We start from the raw sequence: 18975 nt of genomic DNA, 5'->3' as shown, positions 1-18975 counted from the left end.
ATTGTTTTATATTTTTATTCACCCGATTTACCCGATCTCACATTTACATGCAAATTTAATCTCTAGCCCCGCCCACGGACCCTTGGGCTATAACCATCTAAAATCTTAGCAACTCCCTGCCTTAGCAGTGCTCCCGACATATTCTTTCCTGCCTCAGCAGCTCTCCCACTATATTTTTCACCTGATGACGATTGCTTCTATTGCGATCGAAATGTCGTGATATATTTTATAAAGGTTTAAAATGGGAATAGCCCAAGTGTCAGAACGAAGTGGGCGGGGTAGTAAAATGAGATGGTTATGTTAATGTGAGAAATTAACATGTTAATGTAAAATCGGAGAGCAGCAGCCACGGCGAGGCTGGTGGGCGGAGGTGGTTATGTTAATTTGAGAAATTAACATGTTAATGTAAAATCGGAGAGCAGCCGCCATGGCTGAAGTGTTGGTAAACGATTTTATGAGTCCTGGAGGACTTAACACCGCAAGAAATGGAATTGCATGTCCCATCTTTAGTAGAATAAAACTAACATCGGAAGGTGACAAGATGGAAACCTCACAGCCAGTTATGACTTAAACTGGTTGATGACATCCTTCCGATGATTGCTGAGTTTGTACCCATTCTCTCGGTTGAAATTGTGTCTGTATATATGGATGGCTTCATGAATTAATCTTTGTTGATAGCCAGTGGGCTTACAAAGTACCTTCGTCTTAGAGAAATCAATTTCGTGTAAGCCAACTGCATTAAAACAATGATCAGCCACGGCTGAAGTGTTGGTCCTCCGGTGTTTCAAATCTGCCTCATGCTCATGAACACGGTCCGAGACATGTCGGTTAGTTTCCTCTAGGTAACTACTGCCGTAGACACAGCTGAGTTTGTAGACGCAAGGGTATTGCATGTCAGGGATCCTATCCATCACAGATGGGATCAGATCACACATTTTATGTACTGTGTTAAATCAAACCTGGATCTTGTGTTTGCTAATGATTTGGGAAAAAATTTGGTGACTCCTGCTATGTATGGAAAGGTGATGATCTTGATTGGGTCCTCAGATGGATCTTTCTCGACGGTTGGGGTGATAGCTTTATGGATTGTGTGGTTCGAATATCCATTCATATCGAGAGCTTGGTGCACGTGTTTCAGTTCACTGGCTCGGTGATGATGGTTGGAAATACATCGAGCTCTATGGTGTAAAATTTTGATGAGGGAATTCTTCCGTGATGGATGGTGGTGGGAGTCAGGTTTTAGGTAGGCATCAGTATGGATTGCTTTCCTGTAGACAGAGTGTCCCATTGAGCCATCTGGTCTCTTTTCGATTAGAACATCCAAGAATGGTAGCTTGGCATCTTTTTCCACCTCCATGGTGAATTTGATGGCTGGGTGTATGCAATTAATGTGGTTGAGGAATTGGTTCAGAGCTGGTCGGCCATGTGGCCAGATGACGAACGTGTCATCTACGTACCTCTTCAACAAGGACGGACCTAAAGTGGATGCCTGGATAGCATGTGTCTCAAATTTTTCCATGAAAACATTGGCTACAACCGGAGATAAGGGAGAACCCATTGGGTGCCTTCAACTTGTTTGTAAAATGTTCCATTCCAGGTGAAGTATGTGTTGGTGAGGAAGTGTCTCACCAGGGCCGGTACATCAGCATTCAATCCTTGATGAACCAAATATTCAATGATTGCAATGGTGTCATGCACGGGAACTTTGGTGAACAAAGAAACGACATCGAAACTAACGAGCAAATCACCTGAAGATAGTGAGATGTCCTTAATTAAGGATACCAAGTGAGCTAAGTACAGCTGAGGTGATCTTACCAGTGAATGGTTCTGAGGTCTCAGACAGAAACCAGGCCAGTTTCTAGGTGGGTGAGTCAATGGTGGAGACGATGGGACGAAGGGGTGTACCTCCTTTATGGATTTTGGTAAGCCATACAATCTGAGTGGTCTAGCAGCAGAGGGTTTTAAGGAAAACAGTTTGGTTTGTTCAATTAATGAAGCCGAATCAGTGATGATAGTGTTGGTTTTTGTAACGAGGCTGTTGGTGGGATTTCTTTTAATTTTTGTGAAGCTTCATTAAGTAGGTCCTGAATTTTGTTATTGTATGTGGGGTTGTCCATGATAACCGTGGCATTGCCCTTGTCGGCTGACCACCCAGATTGTATGGCTTACCAACATGTTAATTTCTCACGTGAAAATCACCACCTCCGCTCACTAGCACCGCCCACTTCGTCCTGACACTTGGGCTATACCCATTTTAAACCTTTAAAAGCAGGTTGTCTTCAGTAGCTTTCCCCCTTTTTCCTGCTGATGATGATCGCTTGCGTTGCGATCGAAACGTCGAAGTTTTTTGTCCATTTCATTATTTTGAACCTCCTACGTGACTTTTCCGTCAAGATTTACCCAAAAGACCCAAATAATATGAATTCCAGAAGTCTTATTTGCCTGTTTTTTACATTGGTCTACCTCTTCCGGACGACGCATTTTAGTTTTTTTACATTGTTCTACCTCTTCCAGAAGACGTATTTAAGTTTTATTTCTGTTTCGATACCTCTTTCAGAAGAAGCGCCCTGCTCTTCGGTGAGCGTGCCTTAATCTTCCACATAAATATTTGTGTTTTTTTAATACATTGCTCTATATCTTCCAGAAGTGGCGCTCTGCGCTTTCGATCGCCGGCCTCTACCGCTTCCATAAGAGGTATTTGGGTTTTTTTCATAATAAAAGGTCTTTTTTTGGGGTGAGATCACGTAAATATAAATGTGTCGTTAAACCCGCCGCCACCCGACACCGGCAATTAATGAAGTTTTGCCACGTAAACAAAAAAAATGGAAATTCGTTACTCGTTCAGCAATACCGATGTGCTGGAGAGTAAACGCACGTCATTTACAATTAGAGTACGACGTTTCGCTGATAATTACAACCAACATCATCAGGTGGGTTTTTTTTTACAATGGTCTCGCGCTTCCGGAAGACGCGCACTTCAGGATGTTTCACAAGGTTTGCGTCCCGAAAGAGACTTTTTATTTCAGGACGTCCTGCGTGCGCAATTCCACTGCGATCGCCAGCGTTCTTGTGGATCTGGGTGAGAATCTAGGATGGTGACAGCGGCGTGATCAATCCCAGGCAGCGGATTGGGACTCGTGCATGGATGACCTCATATATATGTGTAGTGACTGTGAATGTCACTGTGTGGTGCCGGGCTTGCGAGGCCACGGCGGATAATATGTTGCCATTATGTGCAGCCCGGTTACTGGGCGTAGTACCAGCCCTAGCGGGGCTTGAGTGAGCGCTGGTTAGCACAGAGGCACCATGTACAGTGTGCGGTGCGGGCTTCCGGTGAGGGAGCGAGAGAGAGTGTCAGCCAGCCAGGGTTACGTTGGAGCATGATATGCTGGTTGACCTGCCAACACGTGACCGGATGATATTGGAGCGGGGCCACATGTGGACGGAGGTCGCTGGGTGGTCATGTGGTATAGAGGAGCTCTCGGGAGCTTTCGGGAAAGGGCCAGAGAGATCTAGAAGGTGGGCGGGGTGAGAGGCGGAGCCAGCCCCAGCCCGGGCCGATATAACGGGGGCCCCGTGAGGGGCTCGGGGTTCTTGACTGTTGGTGAGAGAAGATCCACGTCGGATTGAAGAAGCCTCTAGCCACGCGGTCCGGGACCCAGCTCGTGGTCCGGACCGGGATAGCGGGACCGTGTCTAGTTCTGCCGTAGCGTGGTTAGATGGGCGTTCAACACCCGAGTGTCGGTTACATTGTGTTGTGTTGAGTTGATAAATAGTGTTGCTCCCAAGACAACGTCTGCGACTCAGTTGGACTCACTACATATGTACAGAACAAATAAAACAAGATCCCGTGTGTTTGAGAGTCATGGTTGTTGTATTGAGCGCGGTACGCTGATTGCCCATTCAAGATATAAAGGTTGTCTGCAGTGGTTGGCTTGAGGCAACCAGTAATGCTTCTGCAGGATTTGTTTAACATCGGATCGATCTTTTTAGCACGTACGAACGCCTTTTTCTTGCAGGGCACGCATACTCCACTGCTGAGAAGCAGAGAACCAGTGTGGTTGGTCTGAGTGTGGTAGATGCATTCACTCCCATATTAGTGTTGGCCAGTTTCCAGACGATGTTACATCATGAGCTGACCTTTGCCTTGGTTTTCTCGACATGTGCAATGTATGTCGGAGACTGTTACACTGATACAGGATTTGAGCAGTGGGCCAGTTTTACACCATTCCATGTGATGTTGAGTTCTGTTTGACACTCCTGTTCCTTATATAAGGAGCATCACGTTGGTCTTAAGATCGCCTCAGAGTTGCTTTTTCTCATCGTAGATTCGGTTTTGGAAAGTCGCCATCAGGGTAATTTCGACGTAGTGAAAGTCCTTTCCTCTGGCAGCCACACAGAGGCTCTCTGTGTAAATACAACTTCTGGTGCCCAGGTGGGTTGGCTGATTGTTGGTGTCGATGCTAAACAGTACAGTAATGTTCTTTGGTTCTTTCGGTTAAGTCACGTAGATTGAAAAAAAGAATTAAGTGAATAAAAATAAAAACCACGACGTATCGTCTTGAGGAGGAAAGAGGGGGAAGGTCACTGAAGGCAACCGTTTTTAAAGGTTTAAAAAATGGCCGTGGCACAAGTGCTCCGGTGGCGGAAAGAAGTAGCTGGGCATATGTGCCCTGGGGTCAGAGAGCACCAAGTTGAAGCACGGAACATGCAGTGCCACAAAACGTCCTGGTGTCAGAACGAAGTGGGCAGGGCATATGTGCCCTGGGGTAAGGTAATAAGAAAACACAAATCAAGTCATGACTTGACCTGTGCTCCCTTGACAATAAAACACAAATCAAGTGATGACCCAAAGTGGTTGATAACATCTTTCCAATGATTGCTGAGTTTGTATCCATCCTCTCAGTGGAAATTGTGTCTGTGTCTGTATATATGGATGGCTTCATGAACGTACCTTTGTTGATAGCCAGTAGGCTTGCAAAGTACCATCATCTTAGAGAAATATATTTCCTATAAGCCAACCGCGTTAAAATAATGATCAGCCACGGCAGAAGTATGGGTCCTACCGTGTTTCAAATCTCCCTTAAGCTCACAAACACGGTCCGAGACATATTCTTGGTTCTTTCGGTAAAGTCACGTAGAAGAGAAATAATAAATGATAAAAATAAAACATAAGATAAAATTCTCACGACGTTTTGGCCACAACGCAAGCAGCCGTCCTCAGGTGAAGAACGGGGCTGTCGGAAAGACAGCGTCCTAATGAACACTGCTAAGCTTGGCAGCGTATTTTTAAGCTGGGTCGGAAGAGGAGAGAACCTTGACAAAGGAGTTTACATATCAACAGAGGAATTTAGCATATTGATGACAAATGCAGATATGGGATTAGTCACTACTTGTGGAATGTGTAGGTGGTGGGGGGTCTCAAAGTCATATTATGCTAGTATATTATGTAAGATTAGCAGTGATAAAGGGAGAAAAATAGGATTAGCAGTAATAAAGGGAGGGAAATTTTTATAGTAAAGAGCTGCAGCAGCCAAACCACCGCGTATCAAGCTCGTGCATTGTGTGGGCAACAAAGAAGGAGTTTTTAAAGAACTACAAATACCCTACTACCATACAATACACCGATGTGAAAAAACTAAATATAGACTACATCAATATAATCAATAAACTCAATATACTCTCCAATAAGCTGAGCTACTAACAATATACATTACACTTATATGTCGACACCGTACTATGCACTGCCATAGACAAACCCCAACATTGAATTATACACTGCGTTACTATACACTACCCTATACCTTAGACTATACATTGTAATATAACACTATGTATTATTATACAAACCCTAATGTATACCACACAGCTGTATATTCACTATACAATTATGATACTATATATTACCTTATACATTCTAATAAACATTACACTATTATACTATTTATTATTATCCAATCTGTTATAAACCATACCATTGACAGTCACGTGAAGGTACTAAGGGGAAGCAAATAAATATGTCAATGGGAGAGTGGTAGAAGGAAACTTGCAGTGGCGCAAAGACTCCGATTCGTGAAGAGAAAACATAAGCTATATCGTCAATGCCAGCGAATGTAATGCGGTCTGAAAGTCACCGTAAACATGAACACAATTGTAATAAAGGTCGTTGAAGCGACTTCTGGAATCCGGTCTTTATTCGTCTTTCGTTACAACACTCCTTCACGCTGCTGACAGACAGCGTGAGAGGGATAGAAAGAGAGAGACGCGCGCAGCCACGTGGCAGCCTGGACCCCCGCTCTCGCGTGGCCTCTTCCCTTCGTTCGTTCCAGTTCTGACCACGTGTTGTTCGTCTCTACCCCTATTTGATACCCGGGTCACGTGGTACGTTTCCACCAATCCTGGTTAGCCTCTATGGAATCTTCCAGACTCCACCGTAGGCTCCCGGGACCACGCCCCTGACTCATCTCCCCATTGGCTGTGGCTAAAGCCAGCAGAACCAATCCTCTACTTACAGCTGTCACCTTTCCATTACGTCAGGGTCGCGCCTCTAGGCTTCCCCCCATTGGCTATGGACCAGGACCGGCAGAGCCAATCATCGTGACGAGTTGTGATCCGTCAACGACCCGGATATATCCTCACATTACACAATCAATCAAGACCCGAAATGGTTTATCACGTCCTTCCAATGATTGCTGAGCCAGAATCCATCTTCTTGGTTGAAATTGTCTCTGTGTTTGTATATGTCGATGGCCTCATGAACGAATCTCTCATGGTAGCCGAATGGCTTGCAGAGAACCTCCGTCTTGGAGAAGTCAATGTCAGCTTTAAATCGAATAGGTCCGAGACATGTCGCTTAGTTTCCCCAATGTAACTGCTGCCGAAGATACAGCTTAGTTTGGAGACGCCTGGATATTGCATGTCAAGGATTTTGTCCTTCACAGATGGGATTAGATCACGAATTTTATGTCCTGTGTTAAATCGGACCTGGATCTTGTGTTCATGATCGGAAATCTTTTTGGTTACCCCTGCTATGTATTGCAAGGTGAGGGTTTTGATTGGACCCTCAGATGGCTCCTTCCTCTTGGTTGGGGTGATGGCTTTGCGTATTGTGTGGTCAGAATATCAATTCGCCTTGAGAGCTTGGTGTACGTGTTTGAGTACACTGGTTAGGTGTTCATGGTCGGAGATACATTGAACTCTATGGTGTAGAGTTTTGATGAGGGAATTCTTCTGGGATGGATGGTGGTGGGAGTCAAGTTTTAGGTAGGCATCGGTATGGGTTACTTTCCTGTAGACAAAATGGCTCATTGAGCTATCTGGTCTCTTTTTGATTAGGACATCCAAGAAAGGTAGCTTGCCATCCTTTTCTACCTCCATGGTGGACAGCTCTGAGTCGACAGCGAGCTGCGTGTTCCCAGCACACTGCAGCAGTGGATGGAGCCTACTAATCAACGCTCCCTGGTGGGACTTGAGATATTTTCGGATACGGAGGAGACGGAAGACGAACACTGACTCCTAAACGCACCCACCACGTGACCACACTGCTTACAGTTCGTGACGCCACCTCATGCAAGGATCGCAGGAGAACGAACTCACATCACTATATATCATAACTGGTGGACCATGTATCATGATTGCCACCCTGATACACAAATCAACGGCACGCATATCGCGATCCGGTTGAATATTACCGTTTTGAGATATTCGCTGTTTTTTTATCGCATAATCTTGCTAATTTGATCGTTGATGTTCGTCTAATCATCGTGTAGCATCGGAAATACGTTTGCACACACCGCTTATGTGCACTTACCTGCAGTTACGGCCAGGGGTCTGTAGGGGGTGCCAGCCAGTACAAGAGGATAGAAAGAGAGCCGGACCACAGAGAGGCCGGATTCCCCTCCCCTACCCCAGGTGAGGGGCTGGGGGGGGGCTTTCCAGGACCCATCGGAAGGTTCCAGAAAGGGGGCGGAGAGTCTCTCAGGTCGGCTTGGGGGAGTGGTACGAAGACGAAGACTGAAGACCAGCTAGGCGAGGACCCTGGAACCCCGGGACCTGACGTCCTTATAAGGGCCGGGGCCGAGCGTGGACCAGTGGTCAGGACCCGCACCTTGGCTGGGTCGGGTCAGTCAGTCTCCCCTAGGTCACCCCTAGCCAGAGGGCTTTATATTACCCCAACTGACAGGGCACGTTAGCCCGGAGGCTGTACCTCCTTAATGAGCGGGGTAAAGGGGGTATCGTGTTACATTGTTATAAATAAAGTGTTGCCTCTAAGTTACGTCGCAAGTCTCCTGGAAAGCTTCAAATCAAGTTTGAACCCCCTCTACGGGGAGGATATAAGTTTGTCTTCTCTCTCTGTGTGTCAATGTCAAATTTCACACTTAACTTCTGATTTATCCATCTCTGGAGAATGTAATCAACCAGGCTACGTGTTAACTGTGTGTTAGCCGACTCTCTGCGTTGCATTGCATTACATTTCCAAAAAAATTGCTAAGTTTGTTTTCTGAAACTGCCTATTTCTCAATCAAATTACCCAGGCTCTCATAGGTCCATTCGCTCTTTCCCTACCCTGGCCGCTTCGGGGTTGGTTTCCACACAACTCTCTCTAAAATATACCAGTCTTGACCAGACTTGCTGGGTCTTTCTCTCCCCCTCCCGCTGCGGGGTGGATTTCCACACAGCTCTCTCATTAACATGCTAATTCCTCTGCTCCAGCAGACCCACATCTCTCTGCCCCCTCTCTCTATTTAAGGCCACGACACAGAGGCATTGGGTCTCTGTCTGTCTATGTTGTGTGTCTCTCTCTCTGTGTGTCTCGGTGTCTGTGTTTTGTCTCTCTCTCAAGTTTAGTTCTACTTGTTGACGGTTGCTTGTGTTGTAATCGAAACGTCGTATTCTATTATTTAATTTATTTTCTTTCTACGTGGCTTTACCGAAAGAACCAGAGTAATTCCTGCAGTTACAAAAGCTTCAAATCAAGTTTAATCACACTTAAATACAAATATTAACACATTTTACATAAATGTTCACATTTTTATATTTAATATTTACATTTCTTATCACAATATATACAACAATTCCCATTCACAACCAACATCAGCGACATCGGGAATCAAGGCAAGTGAAGTTAAAACTGATTTTTCTTTATATTTACCAGCATTTTTTTGGTATGTTATGTACACTACAATATTTATCTATATATATATAAAAGGAAAATTTGTGAATATGTGTTTGTCTGAAATGTTTATCATACTTCCCGACATGCAACACACTTGAAATTTGGCATATGGGTAGCTTCCAGACTGTATTAATCCCAGACGAGAATCCAAGTCTCGGGCGAAGCCGGGTAGTAAAGCTAGTTACAGTATCAAATGCCAATGTACAATATTTCCTATGAGTTTAACAATGTTTCCCTTTTTAAAACGGTAAAAAATTTATAGCAATGAGTTACGTGCATTTAAATATAATACATTTTTGACGACCGACTTATAAAACCGTTCGACTTATGAACAGGTCCCAGGAATGAAACCTGTTTATAAGTCGAGGGCTGCCCATATATTTTACAATATTAAAAAAATGTAATCCCCCTCTCCACTTCTGCCACAACCACAGACCAACTTAATAAGAGCGCGTCCGATCCGACGCAATCTCTTGCAGATGGTTAGTGATTTGGATTTGGGGATCTGCATTTTATCTGCACTGTTCATGTCACTCTGCACCATGGCTTGCTTTTGTTCAGCATCGTGAGGCTTAGAGTCTGCCTTGACCGTGCTCTCGGAGTCCAGGAGAGGGTTAACAGTGTGGTCTGCGTTTATAGGCAGAGACAATGTGGAGCCCATGCTCGTCTCGGCTCCATTTTGGGTCGTCTCGGCTCCATTTTGGGTCGTCTCGGCTCCCTTTTGGGTCGTCTCGGCTCCATTTTGGGTCGTCTCATCGATTGCCTCAATTGAAATAGGATATTCCTCAACATTCAGAGGCTTGATGTCCACATTAATTATGGTCTCCGACTCTGGGAGACAGTCAGAAATTGATGCTGTAAGAGACACAGTAGTGTTAAAATCTTCCACCTGAATGCTGCATTTTGTGGTGGATGTTGAGCTAGTGGCTGTAGGCATCTCCCATTCCAAAATGGTTTCGATAAAAGACCCAATAGAGATAGAAACCAGGAAGGCGTCAGTGCTTGGCTGAATGAAGGGGATTGGAACGGCGGCTGGAGGTGGAAGGGAAATGAAACTGGACACCTTAGGAGCCAAAATGGCAATTGCCACTCCGGAAAAGCTGCTGCAAAATGATGAGACTGGAATTTGTCCAGGAGAAGTAAGTTGTGGAATTGAGGGAAGGTGGCAAGGTGCTGGAGCCAGGATGGAGGAGTTATTGGGGTCCGAGTCCAGGAAGCATAATTTGTAGGGGTCCATTGTCGTGGAAGTGAAGTTGTTGGAGTCCAGAGTTGCGAAGGCCTTGGTTGACGGAGCCAGATGGGAGTTGATCTTGCATGCCGGTGCCTGGTGAAATCCAGGTGGTGGAGCTGGAGCTGCACTCATCCATGGCTGCATGAGAGCACTTTCCGGAGTTAGGCGGTCATCTGGGTTCCAGCTGAAAACAAAGAGACAAGTACCGATGAGAAGATCAGCAAAATATACATGCCCACATTACACATTATGGTGATACAATGAACTGACATCCACTTGACAAAGTAAGGGTTTGCAGGTAAGTGAAGTTAAGTATGGTAAGTCCTCGCTCAAAGTGTGCTTACACAACGCGTTATCGCGAAAATACATTTCTTCCATTTGGGAACGGGCTTTCCGAGTGCTTCACGCCAAATTACTTTATTCAGCTGCGTGGCTGAGCAATATCGGAATTCTGGGTTTCCGCGCGGAATTATATAATGATATAGTACGCGTTGGCATACCCTCACAGTTCCTTTTTTCGCCATGGGATGACTGCAGGCTAATTTAATAGTGAAAATGTGCAAATGTGCATGGTTTTTATTTGTTATCTCTGTAATGTGTTAACGGTAATTCCTCACTAAATGCATTTTTTCTGAATGCAACACTTTTCATAAACGCATCTACTACCGCGTTAAATGACGAATTAGAGTACTGCATTGTTCTTTCATTCTTTACCTAGTTTCTTCTGCAACGAGATGCAGACTTGCTATACTTTGCAAAGGGGATGCGTATTTCCTTATGATATAGAAACTGACTTGAATTTGTTAAAGTTGAGGGAAAGTCAAAGAGTGGGATTCTCACCATAGGATGGACCTGATGAAGTCCAGGAACAATGGGTCTCTTGTTTTCAGAAACTCCTTGAGCGGGCAACACTGAGGGGTCTCCTGCAGACATTCCTCGGTGAGTTGCCCAAAGAAGTCTGCAGTGGGTACAATCGCAAATGATGTCATGCATTAGAATATTATTCATGTGTACAAGGCTGTGTTCTATAATTAAGGCTGTGAAGGACGTGGGGGAAACAACCCAACTTTCACGTCATTGTGCAGCCAGATGAGTGATGTTATAACACCGAATCACGTATTAAAAATAAAATTAGCATTACTCACGGAAATACCGATGACCGTCTGGTGCAGCGTGCAGCATCTTTAAGGGTGGTGTTCCCACAATCTGAAAATAAACGATACATTTTTCTTTACGTATTTACATGCATGGTTTGTATCCTATTGATTCAATTATTAATAATTGAGTAAACACTTGAAGTCACGTTAAACTAAGCAGTAAGTTAACTCAAAGTAAAACGATCACTGAGGCAGTGATCATCGCCTGGCTGCGCCTTGAGTGAATAGTAAAACTCTGCATTCCTACGGCAACGGCGAATCTACTTCTATGTCAACCAATGTCGACTTCCCCAAAAAGTGGCACTCATTTAATCGACACTGGAGGGCTGAATAAACTCACAACGTTGCGATTGCGAGCCAATTACTCAACCGCTGAGCCAACATAGAACTGCAACAACCAATCAAACATGAAACACTTTCCGTAATAAAATAGTTAAATCAATTAATTACGAAACGAATCTTACCTTTGTGATCCCAGCAACCTCCTCATTTCTGTTGGTTCTTGGCAGCAGTCGTTTCCCAACAGAGATCTCGGCCAGTATGCAGCCTGCAGCCCACATGTCAACTGCTGTTCCGAACGGCAGGGCCAGCAAGACCTCGGGAGCCTGGTATCCAGGCGTCCCAAAGATATGGTCGGCTGGAGAAAAAATAAGAATACAGTACAGGTCTTTCATAGCTAATGCAACTTTTAAGTCTATGTCACTCTGCAGCACAGACACTTTTTAAATGAATTCTGTCAACTTTCTCAGTTTCATTATTGGCAAAAAAACGTACATTCAGTCGTTTGAAATATCAGGTCCCGCCATAGGTGGGCATTACTAGGTCCCAAGAATAAATGGACCAGCTCTAAAGGGTTAAGTGGATGATCGGAGTCACAGTTTTACTGCAAGAATCTCCAATGTGTTCTCGCCCTGTCCTGCATGATATGTGAAAGGACGTGATTTTACACGGAAGTGGACATTCCCAATGCGCTGTTGTGAAACGGAGATCGCAAGGCGTTGTAATCATACCTCGTGTGGAGCTACCATGCACAGGCAGCACTGTGTTCAGCTCTTGTAATATCACATATGTTAATTTAACATTATCATCGTTCACGCAATTTGCATGAACGATGCTATAGAAAACAAAACATTGTTATTCCATATAACAGGATCTGTAGGAAGATTTAGAAATGCTACGGTATGTATAAATGTATATAAAGTGTAACGTACGAGGTTCATTGTCAAAAAAACTTCCTCCGAAGTCGGCCAATCGGATGGCTGCCGTGTGGTGATCTTTCACCAAGATGTTTTCCTGAAAGAAATATGAGAATGGAAGCATTTTATATATATGTTATTTAACCAGATGAGGATCCGTTAAAATGATCACTGTCTGCATAGAAAATGGCGTTCATTTTGCACTGTCCATCAAACGTTAAAAGTGTTTATGCATTATCTATGTCCGTTTGTAATGGAGAGGGAAGCAGGGGGATCAATAACTCTCGTGAAAATTATCTAATATGAAATCTTGCAATGAAGTTGTTCATGAAAACAAGACGATTATAATTAGAAGAATTGCCAAACGACTCTTCTTATCAGCAATAACAGAGTTGTTCCACAATGCAGGATGGTAAAAAAAAAACTCAAATATTACGTATAAGAAGAAAAATAGAGCCACGGATCATTAGTGGTTTTATAGACTCGACACTTCCCCATGTATAATGGGAGTCATGGGTAATATTGTCACGGATAAGAGCTCCACTGTATGAGGCAGCTGCTGTGATGGGAATTAAACTGGCCAGTGTATGTGCATCATGCAGTGTATGTGCATGAGGCACATAAACTGCTAAATCCGCTTTAAAGATCACAGTGAAGGTGCAGCCCTGCAATTACTTGCTCGCCCCTCTACTTATAGAAAAGCCTCCGCCATGGGTAGTTGAAGTGAGCCCCTCTAGATGGTTTTGGGCTACTGTTACACAGCGTCAAATGTCTCGGAAGAAGGGGAAGTACCCACACTTCACCCCGCCACTCGTGACATGATTAACTGTGGAGTACCTATTTATACTGATGGGTGTATAGAAGTGGTGGGTGGGTGGAGTTGGGATTTGAGAACCTGTCCACTGTTATAATTGCCAAGCCAGAGGATCAATTTAACCAATTCCCTCTGGGTTTCAAGTCTCGTGTGAGATCCAGACACCATGACAGCGTCCCTTAGACCTGTTTAATTCCTCTAAAAGAGATATTAATGATAATTGTTTTTTTACCCTTCTATCTGGCAACAAAACTGACGCCTTTTTTTACAAGGAGTCAAAAAAAAGGTGTCAGTTTTGTTGCCAGATGGAAAGGTAAAAAAACAATTATCATATTTTTTTACTGGCAAATGAGGTTCCAATGGAGATATTAATGATAAACCCTTACCAGCTTGAGGTCCCCGTGGACTAAGCCGTTCTTCTTCAGGAAGGCCAGCACTTCCATCAGGGGCTGGGCATATCTCTTGACGGAGGACAGAGTAAATGCTCCGTTCGCTTTCAGAACGTCAAAGAGGCTGCCCATGCTGATAACAGAAAACGAACACAGTGCAACATGGTTAAACAGCATGAAGCACAAAGGCACCAGCTCATCCACACATGCAAGTACTTGAACACTGAGGGTGAGGTAAGGCATTCGACGGGTAACAATTACTTGAATACGTGCTGACTGCAGAGTTTTTTTACCACTGGGCATGACTGGGTCCCGAGAATTGACAAACCAGCTATGAAATGGTTAATGCAGCTACTTATCAACAATGCAGTGTAGCATAGCTTAGGATTGAGTACTGATGTGGATCAATCAGCTGCCAAGCTTATATTTGTATACATCCTGCAAGTGTCACGGTTGTAATGGACTTAGTGTTATTACCTGATGTAGTCCAACACGATATAATGGTAATCTCCCACGACAAAGTCTTCCTCGAACCGGATGATGCTATTGTGCCTCAGCAGTTTGAGGAAGACAGCCTCACGATATGCTTGCACTTCCTTGATGCTGCGTGAAGAAATACAAACACTTATGAGAATGTTGGAAATTGCATCATCATTAAAACGGAAAACGTATTGCATCTTGTCTAGGTAGGCACACGTGAGATTCTCTGACAGGAAACTACTTTTCAGTGAAGATTGTGAAGCACATCATTACTTGGTCTCTCTCTCACCTTAATGTGATGTCAATCTTCTTGAAGGCCATCTCCTTGTGGTCCCTGTGGTCCCAGCATTTGTACACCTCGCCAAATGTTCCTTCGTCTAGTTTTTCCAAAACCGCATAACGATTGTTGAGGAGATTACTCGCCATCTGGTCAAGAGAGAGTGTTGCAGTAAGAGCAAGATCAATAAGTACAGTGACAGTTTCGATAGTAGCTTCCTAACCCCTCCTTACTCTGAGTGATACAGCAGAAGGCCTACCTCAAAATCAGTTTCAATTAATAATCAATATGAGGTTTACTCAGCCAAGCATTCTCCTAGGGTTGATAAAATAGGAACCACTTTGTGAGTCGAGAGAGGTTGCCTCATGGAAAGACTGGTCTTGGCCAGAAAAATGTGGATTTGACGGCAATTGCTCATGGCCACACGTGGGGGTTTGTGAGTTTATGTGAACAGACACTTTGATTATTTAAAATTATCCGGGCCTATTAACGGGTTATGACATTAAATTGGCCAAATAAGTGCTCAAATGGTCCTGAACAATTGTTGCACCCAGTCTAATCAATTGTAAGCAAGCACAGCCCTTCAATTGCTTGCTCATATAGCTTATGGTGAAAGGGGCTCCACGGGAGGGATCTCTATCGAGTAGTCTATCTGCTATTTCACGCTAATGAGACGTATTGATAAAGGTGGGAGTGGCCACATTCTACCACATCAAACACGACATGCTGCCAAACTACGAACTGTGGTGTAACATTTTCACTTCTGGGTGAACATTAAATACACCCAAGAGGAGGGCTTCCATGGAGATGGAGCAATGAAATCAGCTCGTTTGTAGATACTAGGTGGATTGTTGCATCGAATGACTTTAGGGAGATAGTAAAGGCTTATCAGACCTTCATCCACCAGTAGATTAATCATGTCTGATAACCTTTATTTCTTTCTTGCAAACATTCTACAAGTTCATGACATTTATCTCCCTTATCTACTTCTCTCATATCGCGAAATAGGTATATCTTACTCTTTGGTTCTTTCGGTAAAGTCACGTAGGTAGAAAAATAATAGATCACGACGTTTCGATCACAATATAAATAAGCGATCGTCTTCAGGAGGAAAGAGGGGGAGGTCACCGAAGGCAACCGTTTTTAAAGGTTTCTAAAAAGTGGGCGTGGCACAAGCGCTGCGGTGGTGGAAGCATGGAACATGCAGTGGCAACAAAACGTCCTGGTGTCAGAACGAAGTGGGCGGGGTATATGTGCCCTGGGGTAAGGTAACATGAAAACACAAATCAAGTCATGACTTGACCTGTGCTCCCTTAACAAGAGAACACAAATCAAGTCATGACTCAACGCGGTTGATGACATCTTTCCAATGATTTCTGAGTTTGTACCCATCTTCTCGGTTGAAATCGTGTCTGTATACAGTATATGGATGGCTTCATGAACGAATCTTTGTTGATAGCCAGTGGGCTTGCAAAGTACCATCGTCTTAAAGATATCAATTTCGTGTGAGCCAGCAACATTAAAATAATGATCAGCCGCGGCAGAAGTATTGGTCCTACCGTGGTTCAGATCTGCCTTATGCTCATGAAAATGGTCCGAGACATGTCGCTTAGTTTCTCCAATGTAACTGCTGCTGCAGACACAGCGTAGTTTGTACACATATGTCAGGGATCTTGTCCTTCAAATATGGGATAAGATCATGAATATCATGTACTGTGTTAAAACGGACTTGGATCTTGTGTTTGTTCATGATTTTTGAAAAATGTTTGGCTACCCCTGCTATGTATGGTAAGGTGATGGTTTTGCTTTGATCCTCAAATGGTTCCTTCCTCATGGTAGGGGTGATGGCTTTGTGGATTGTGTTGTCATAGTATCCATTCGCCTTGAGAGCTTGGTGTACGTGTTTGAGTTCACTTGTTAGGTGTTCATAGTCGGATAAACATTGAGCTCTATGGTGTAGAGATTTGATGAGGGAATTCTTCCGGGATGGATAGTGGTGGGAGTCAGGTTTTAGGTAGGCATCACTATGGGTTGCTTTCCTGGAGACAGAATGGCTCATTGAGCCATCTGGTCTCTTTTTGATTAGGACATCCAAGAAAGGTAGATTGCCATCCTTTTCTACCTCCATGGTGAATTTGATGGCTGGGTGTATGGAATTTACGTGGTTGAGGAATTGGTTCAGAGCCGATCAGCCATGTGGCCAGATGACAAACGTGTCATCCACGTACCTCTTCCGCAAGGACAGGCGTGGAGTGGATGCCTGGATGGCGTCCGTCTCAAATTTTTCCATGAAAACATTGGCTACAACTGGAGATATTTGAGAACCCATTGGTGTGCCTTCAGTTTGTTTGTAGAATGTTCCATTCCCGGTAAAGTATGTATTGGTGAGGCAGTGTCTCACCAGAGCCAGTACATCAACATTACATCCTTATTGGACCAAATCTTCAATATTTGCAATGGTATCAGGCACAGGAACTTTGGTGACTACATCGAAACTACATCGAAACTGACGAGCAAATCACCTGGGGACAGTGAAATGTCCTTAATTGACGATATGAGGTGAGCTGAGTTAAGTACATAAGAGGTGGTCTAACCAGTAAATGACTGTAAGGTCTCAGACAGATATCGACCCAGTTTGTAGGTGGGTGAGCCAATGGTGGAGACGATGGGACGAAGGGGTGTACCTTCTTTATGGATTTTGGTAAGCCATATAATCTGGGTGGTCAAGCAGCAGAAGGTTTTAAGAAAAAATGTTTGTTTTGTTCAACTAATGAATCTGAATCAGTGATTATACTGTTCATTTTTGAAACGAGGCTGTTGGTGAGATCTTTGAAGTTTTTGTGTAGCTTCCATAATTCAGTAGGTCATGAATTTTGTTGTTGTACACAGTTTTGTCCACTTTACTTTTTTCATATCTTCGTGACTTTATCGAAAGTACGAAAGAATATGAATTCCTGCAGTCATTAAAGTTTTAAGACAAAAGATTCTGATACAGTCATACCTCGGTATACGGCCGCTTTGGAATACGTTGAATTTGGTGCACGTCGTGTTTTGACGAAAACAAAATGTCTTGGGATACGTCGTCTTGCTTGGGATACGACGTCTTGCTTGGGATACGACGCGCTTGCTAGAACTTGTATGGGTCGGGATGAGTCACCACGTACCCGCGTAGAACCCGTTCACGACTGAAACAAAGCGCCGCTCCTCAGTCTGCATGTACAGTAGATCTCGTTCAGTGCACAATTCTTGCTATAACTCTCTGTGAATTTCACGTGTTTTTTGTCATTTTAACTCCTCTCAGCAAGGTAAAGTGACGTAAAAAATGTATTTTTATTCCTATTTATTTGAATTTATTTATGCATTTTAGTACTAAGTAGTGTCTAAAGTATTTTATACAATCCCATTAATGTATAATATGCCATATAAAATATCATTTCATATACTCTGGAACGGATTATTTCCTTTCCCTTTATTTCTTATGGGAAAAATTCGTTTGGTGTACGTCATTTTCGGTCTAAGTCCTACCTTCTGGGACGAATTAACGACGTATACCGAGGTACCACTGTACTTGTAATTTTGGTTTATATCATAGCTTTAAATTTTCCTTAATAAATAAATACAAATATATAGTTTATTACCTTGCGTTGAGAATAAAAAATATCTTGAAGTTTGGGAGACTCGATTTTGCTGCTCGCAGCCGTCGTGGGGACCCAAACGCTCTCCAGGTTGTCGTCACCAATCAGGTTAGTGACGTCAGCTGCACAGCTCCTCCCCCTTCTGGTGTAGCCACGCCCCTCCAGCTATAGCCCCGCCCCTCCAACTGTAGCCCCCCCTCCAACTGTAGCCCCGCCCCTCCAGCTGTAGCCCCGCCCCTCTCACGCCACTCCCCCAACACGGGCCCCGCCTCTATGGTGGCCACTGTCTCTCCCACGGGCACGGCTGCTGTACATTGGAGCCCACGTTCTCTATCCGTGTCCTCCCCACATCTATCCCATCTCCATGGAGAAGCCGGAGCCGTGCAAGAAAGCTCGAGATGTTGCGTGGCGGGGTCCGTCTCCCCCCGTCTCAGCATCGCGTCCGCGGGAATCGCGTGCGCGCGGCCTAGTATTCCGCGGTGCCTACCGCCTTGCCTGGACTCTGCGGCCAGGCAAGGCGCGCGACCTGGTGTGGAAGATATCGGGGAGATGTGCGAGTGTGTGGGAAGTGTTGGAACGGGTTTCGCTTCTCTCACACATCCGTGTCTCTGTGTCGTGAGC

General features: G+C 44.3%; 1 protein-coding gene across 1 annotated transcript; it reads right to left on the bottom strand.

Moving 5' to 3' along the window:
• Positions 1-8024: 8024 nt before the first annotated feature.
• LOC133348423 (putative dual specificity tyrosine-phosphorylation-regulated kinase 3 homolog) lies at positions 8025-18466 on the bottom strand. Its single transcript, XM_061561217.1, has 10 exons — positions 18358-18466; positions 14732-14868; positions 14440-14565; positions 13960-14095; positions 12775-12856; positions 12028-12200; positions 11552-11612; positions 11247-11364; positions 10350-10590; positions 8025-8060 (listed from the first exon to the last, which is right to left on the bottom strand). The coding sequence occupies exons 2-10, from the start codon at positions 14866-14868 to the stop codon at positions 8025-8027; spliced, it is 1110 nt and encodes a 369-aa protein (XP_061417201.1). The 5' UTR covers positions 18358-18466.
• Positions 18467-18975: the final 509 nt, after the last annotated feature.

The sequence above is a fragment of the Lethenteron reissneri genome, chromosome 27 (assembly GCF_015708825.2).
Source record: "Lethenteron reissneri isolate LAM-NWPU_2019-01 chromosome 27, ASM1570882v1, whole genome shotgun sequence".
NCBI lineage: Eukaryota > Metazoa > Chordata > Hyperoartia > Petromyzontiformes > Petromyzontidae > Lethenteron > Lethenteron reissneri.
The sequence above is the reverse complement of the archived record's forward strand: the minus strand, read 5'-3'. Positions and strand labels throughout refer to the sequence as shown.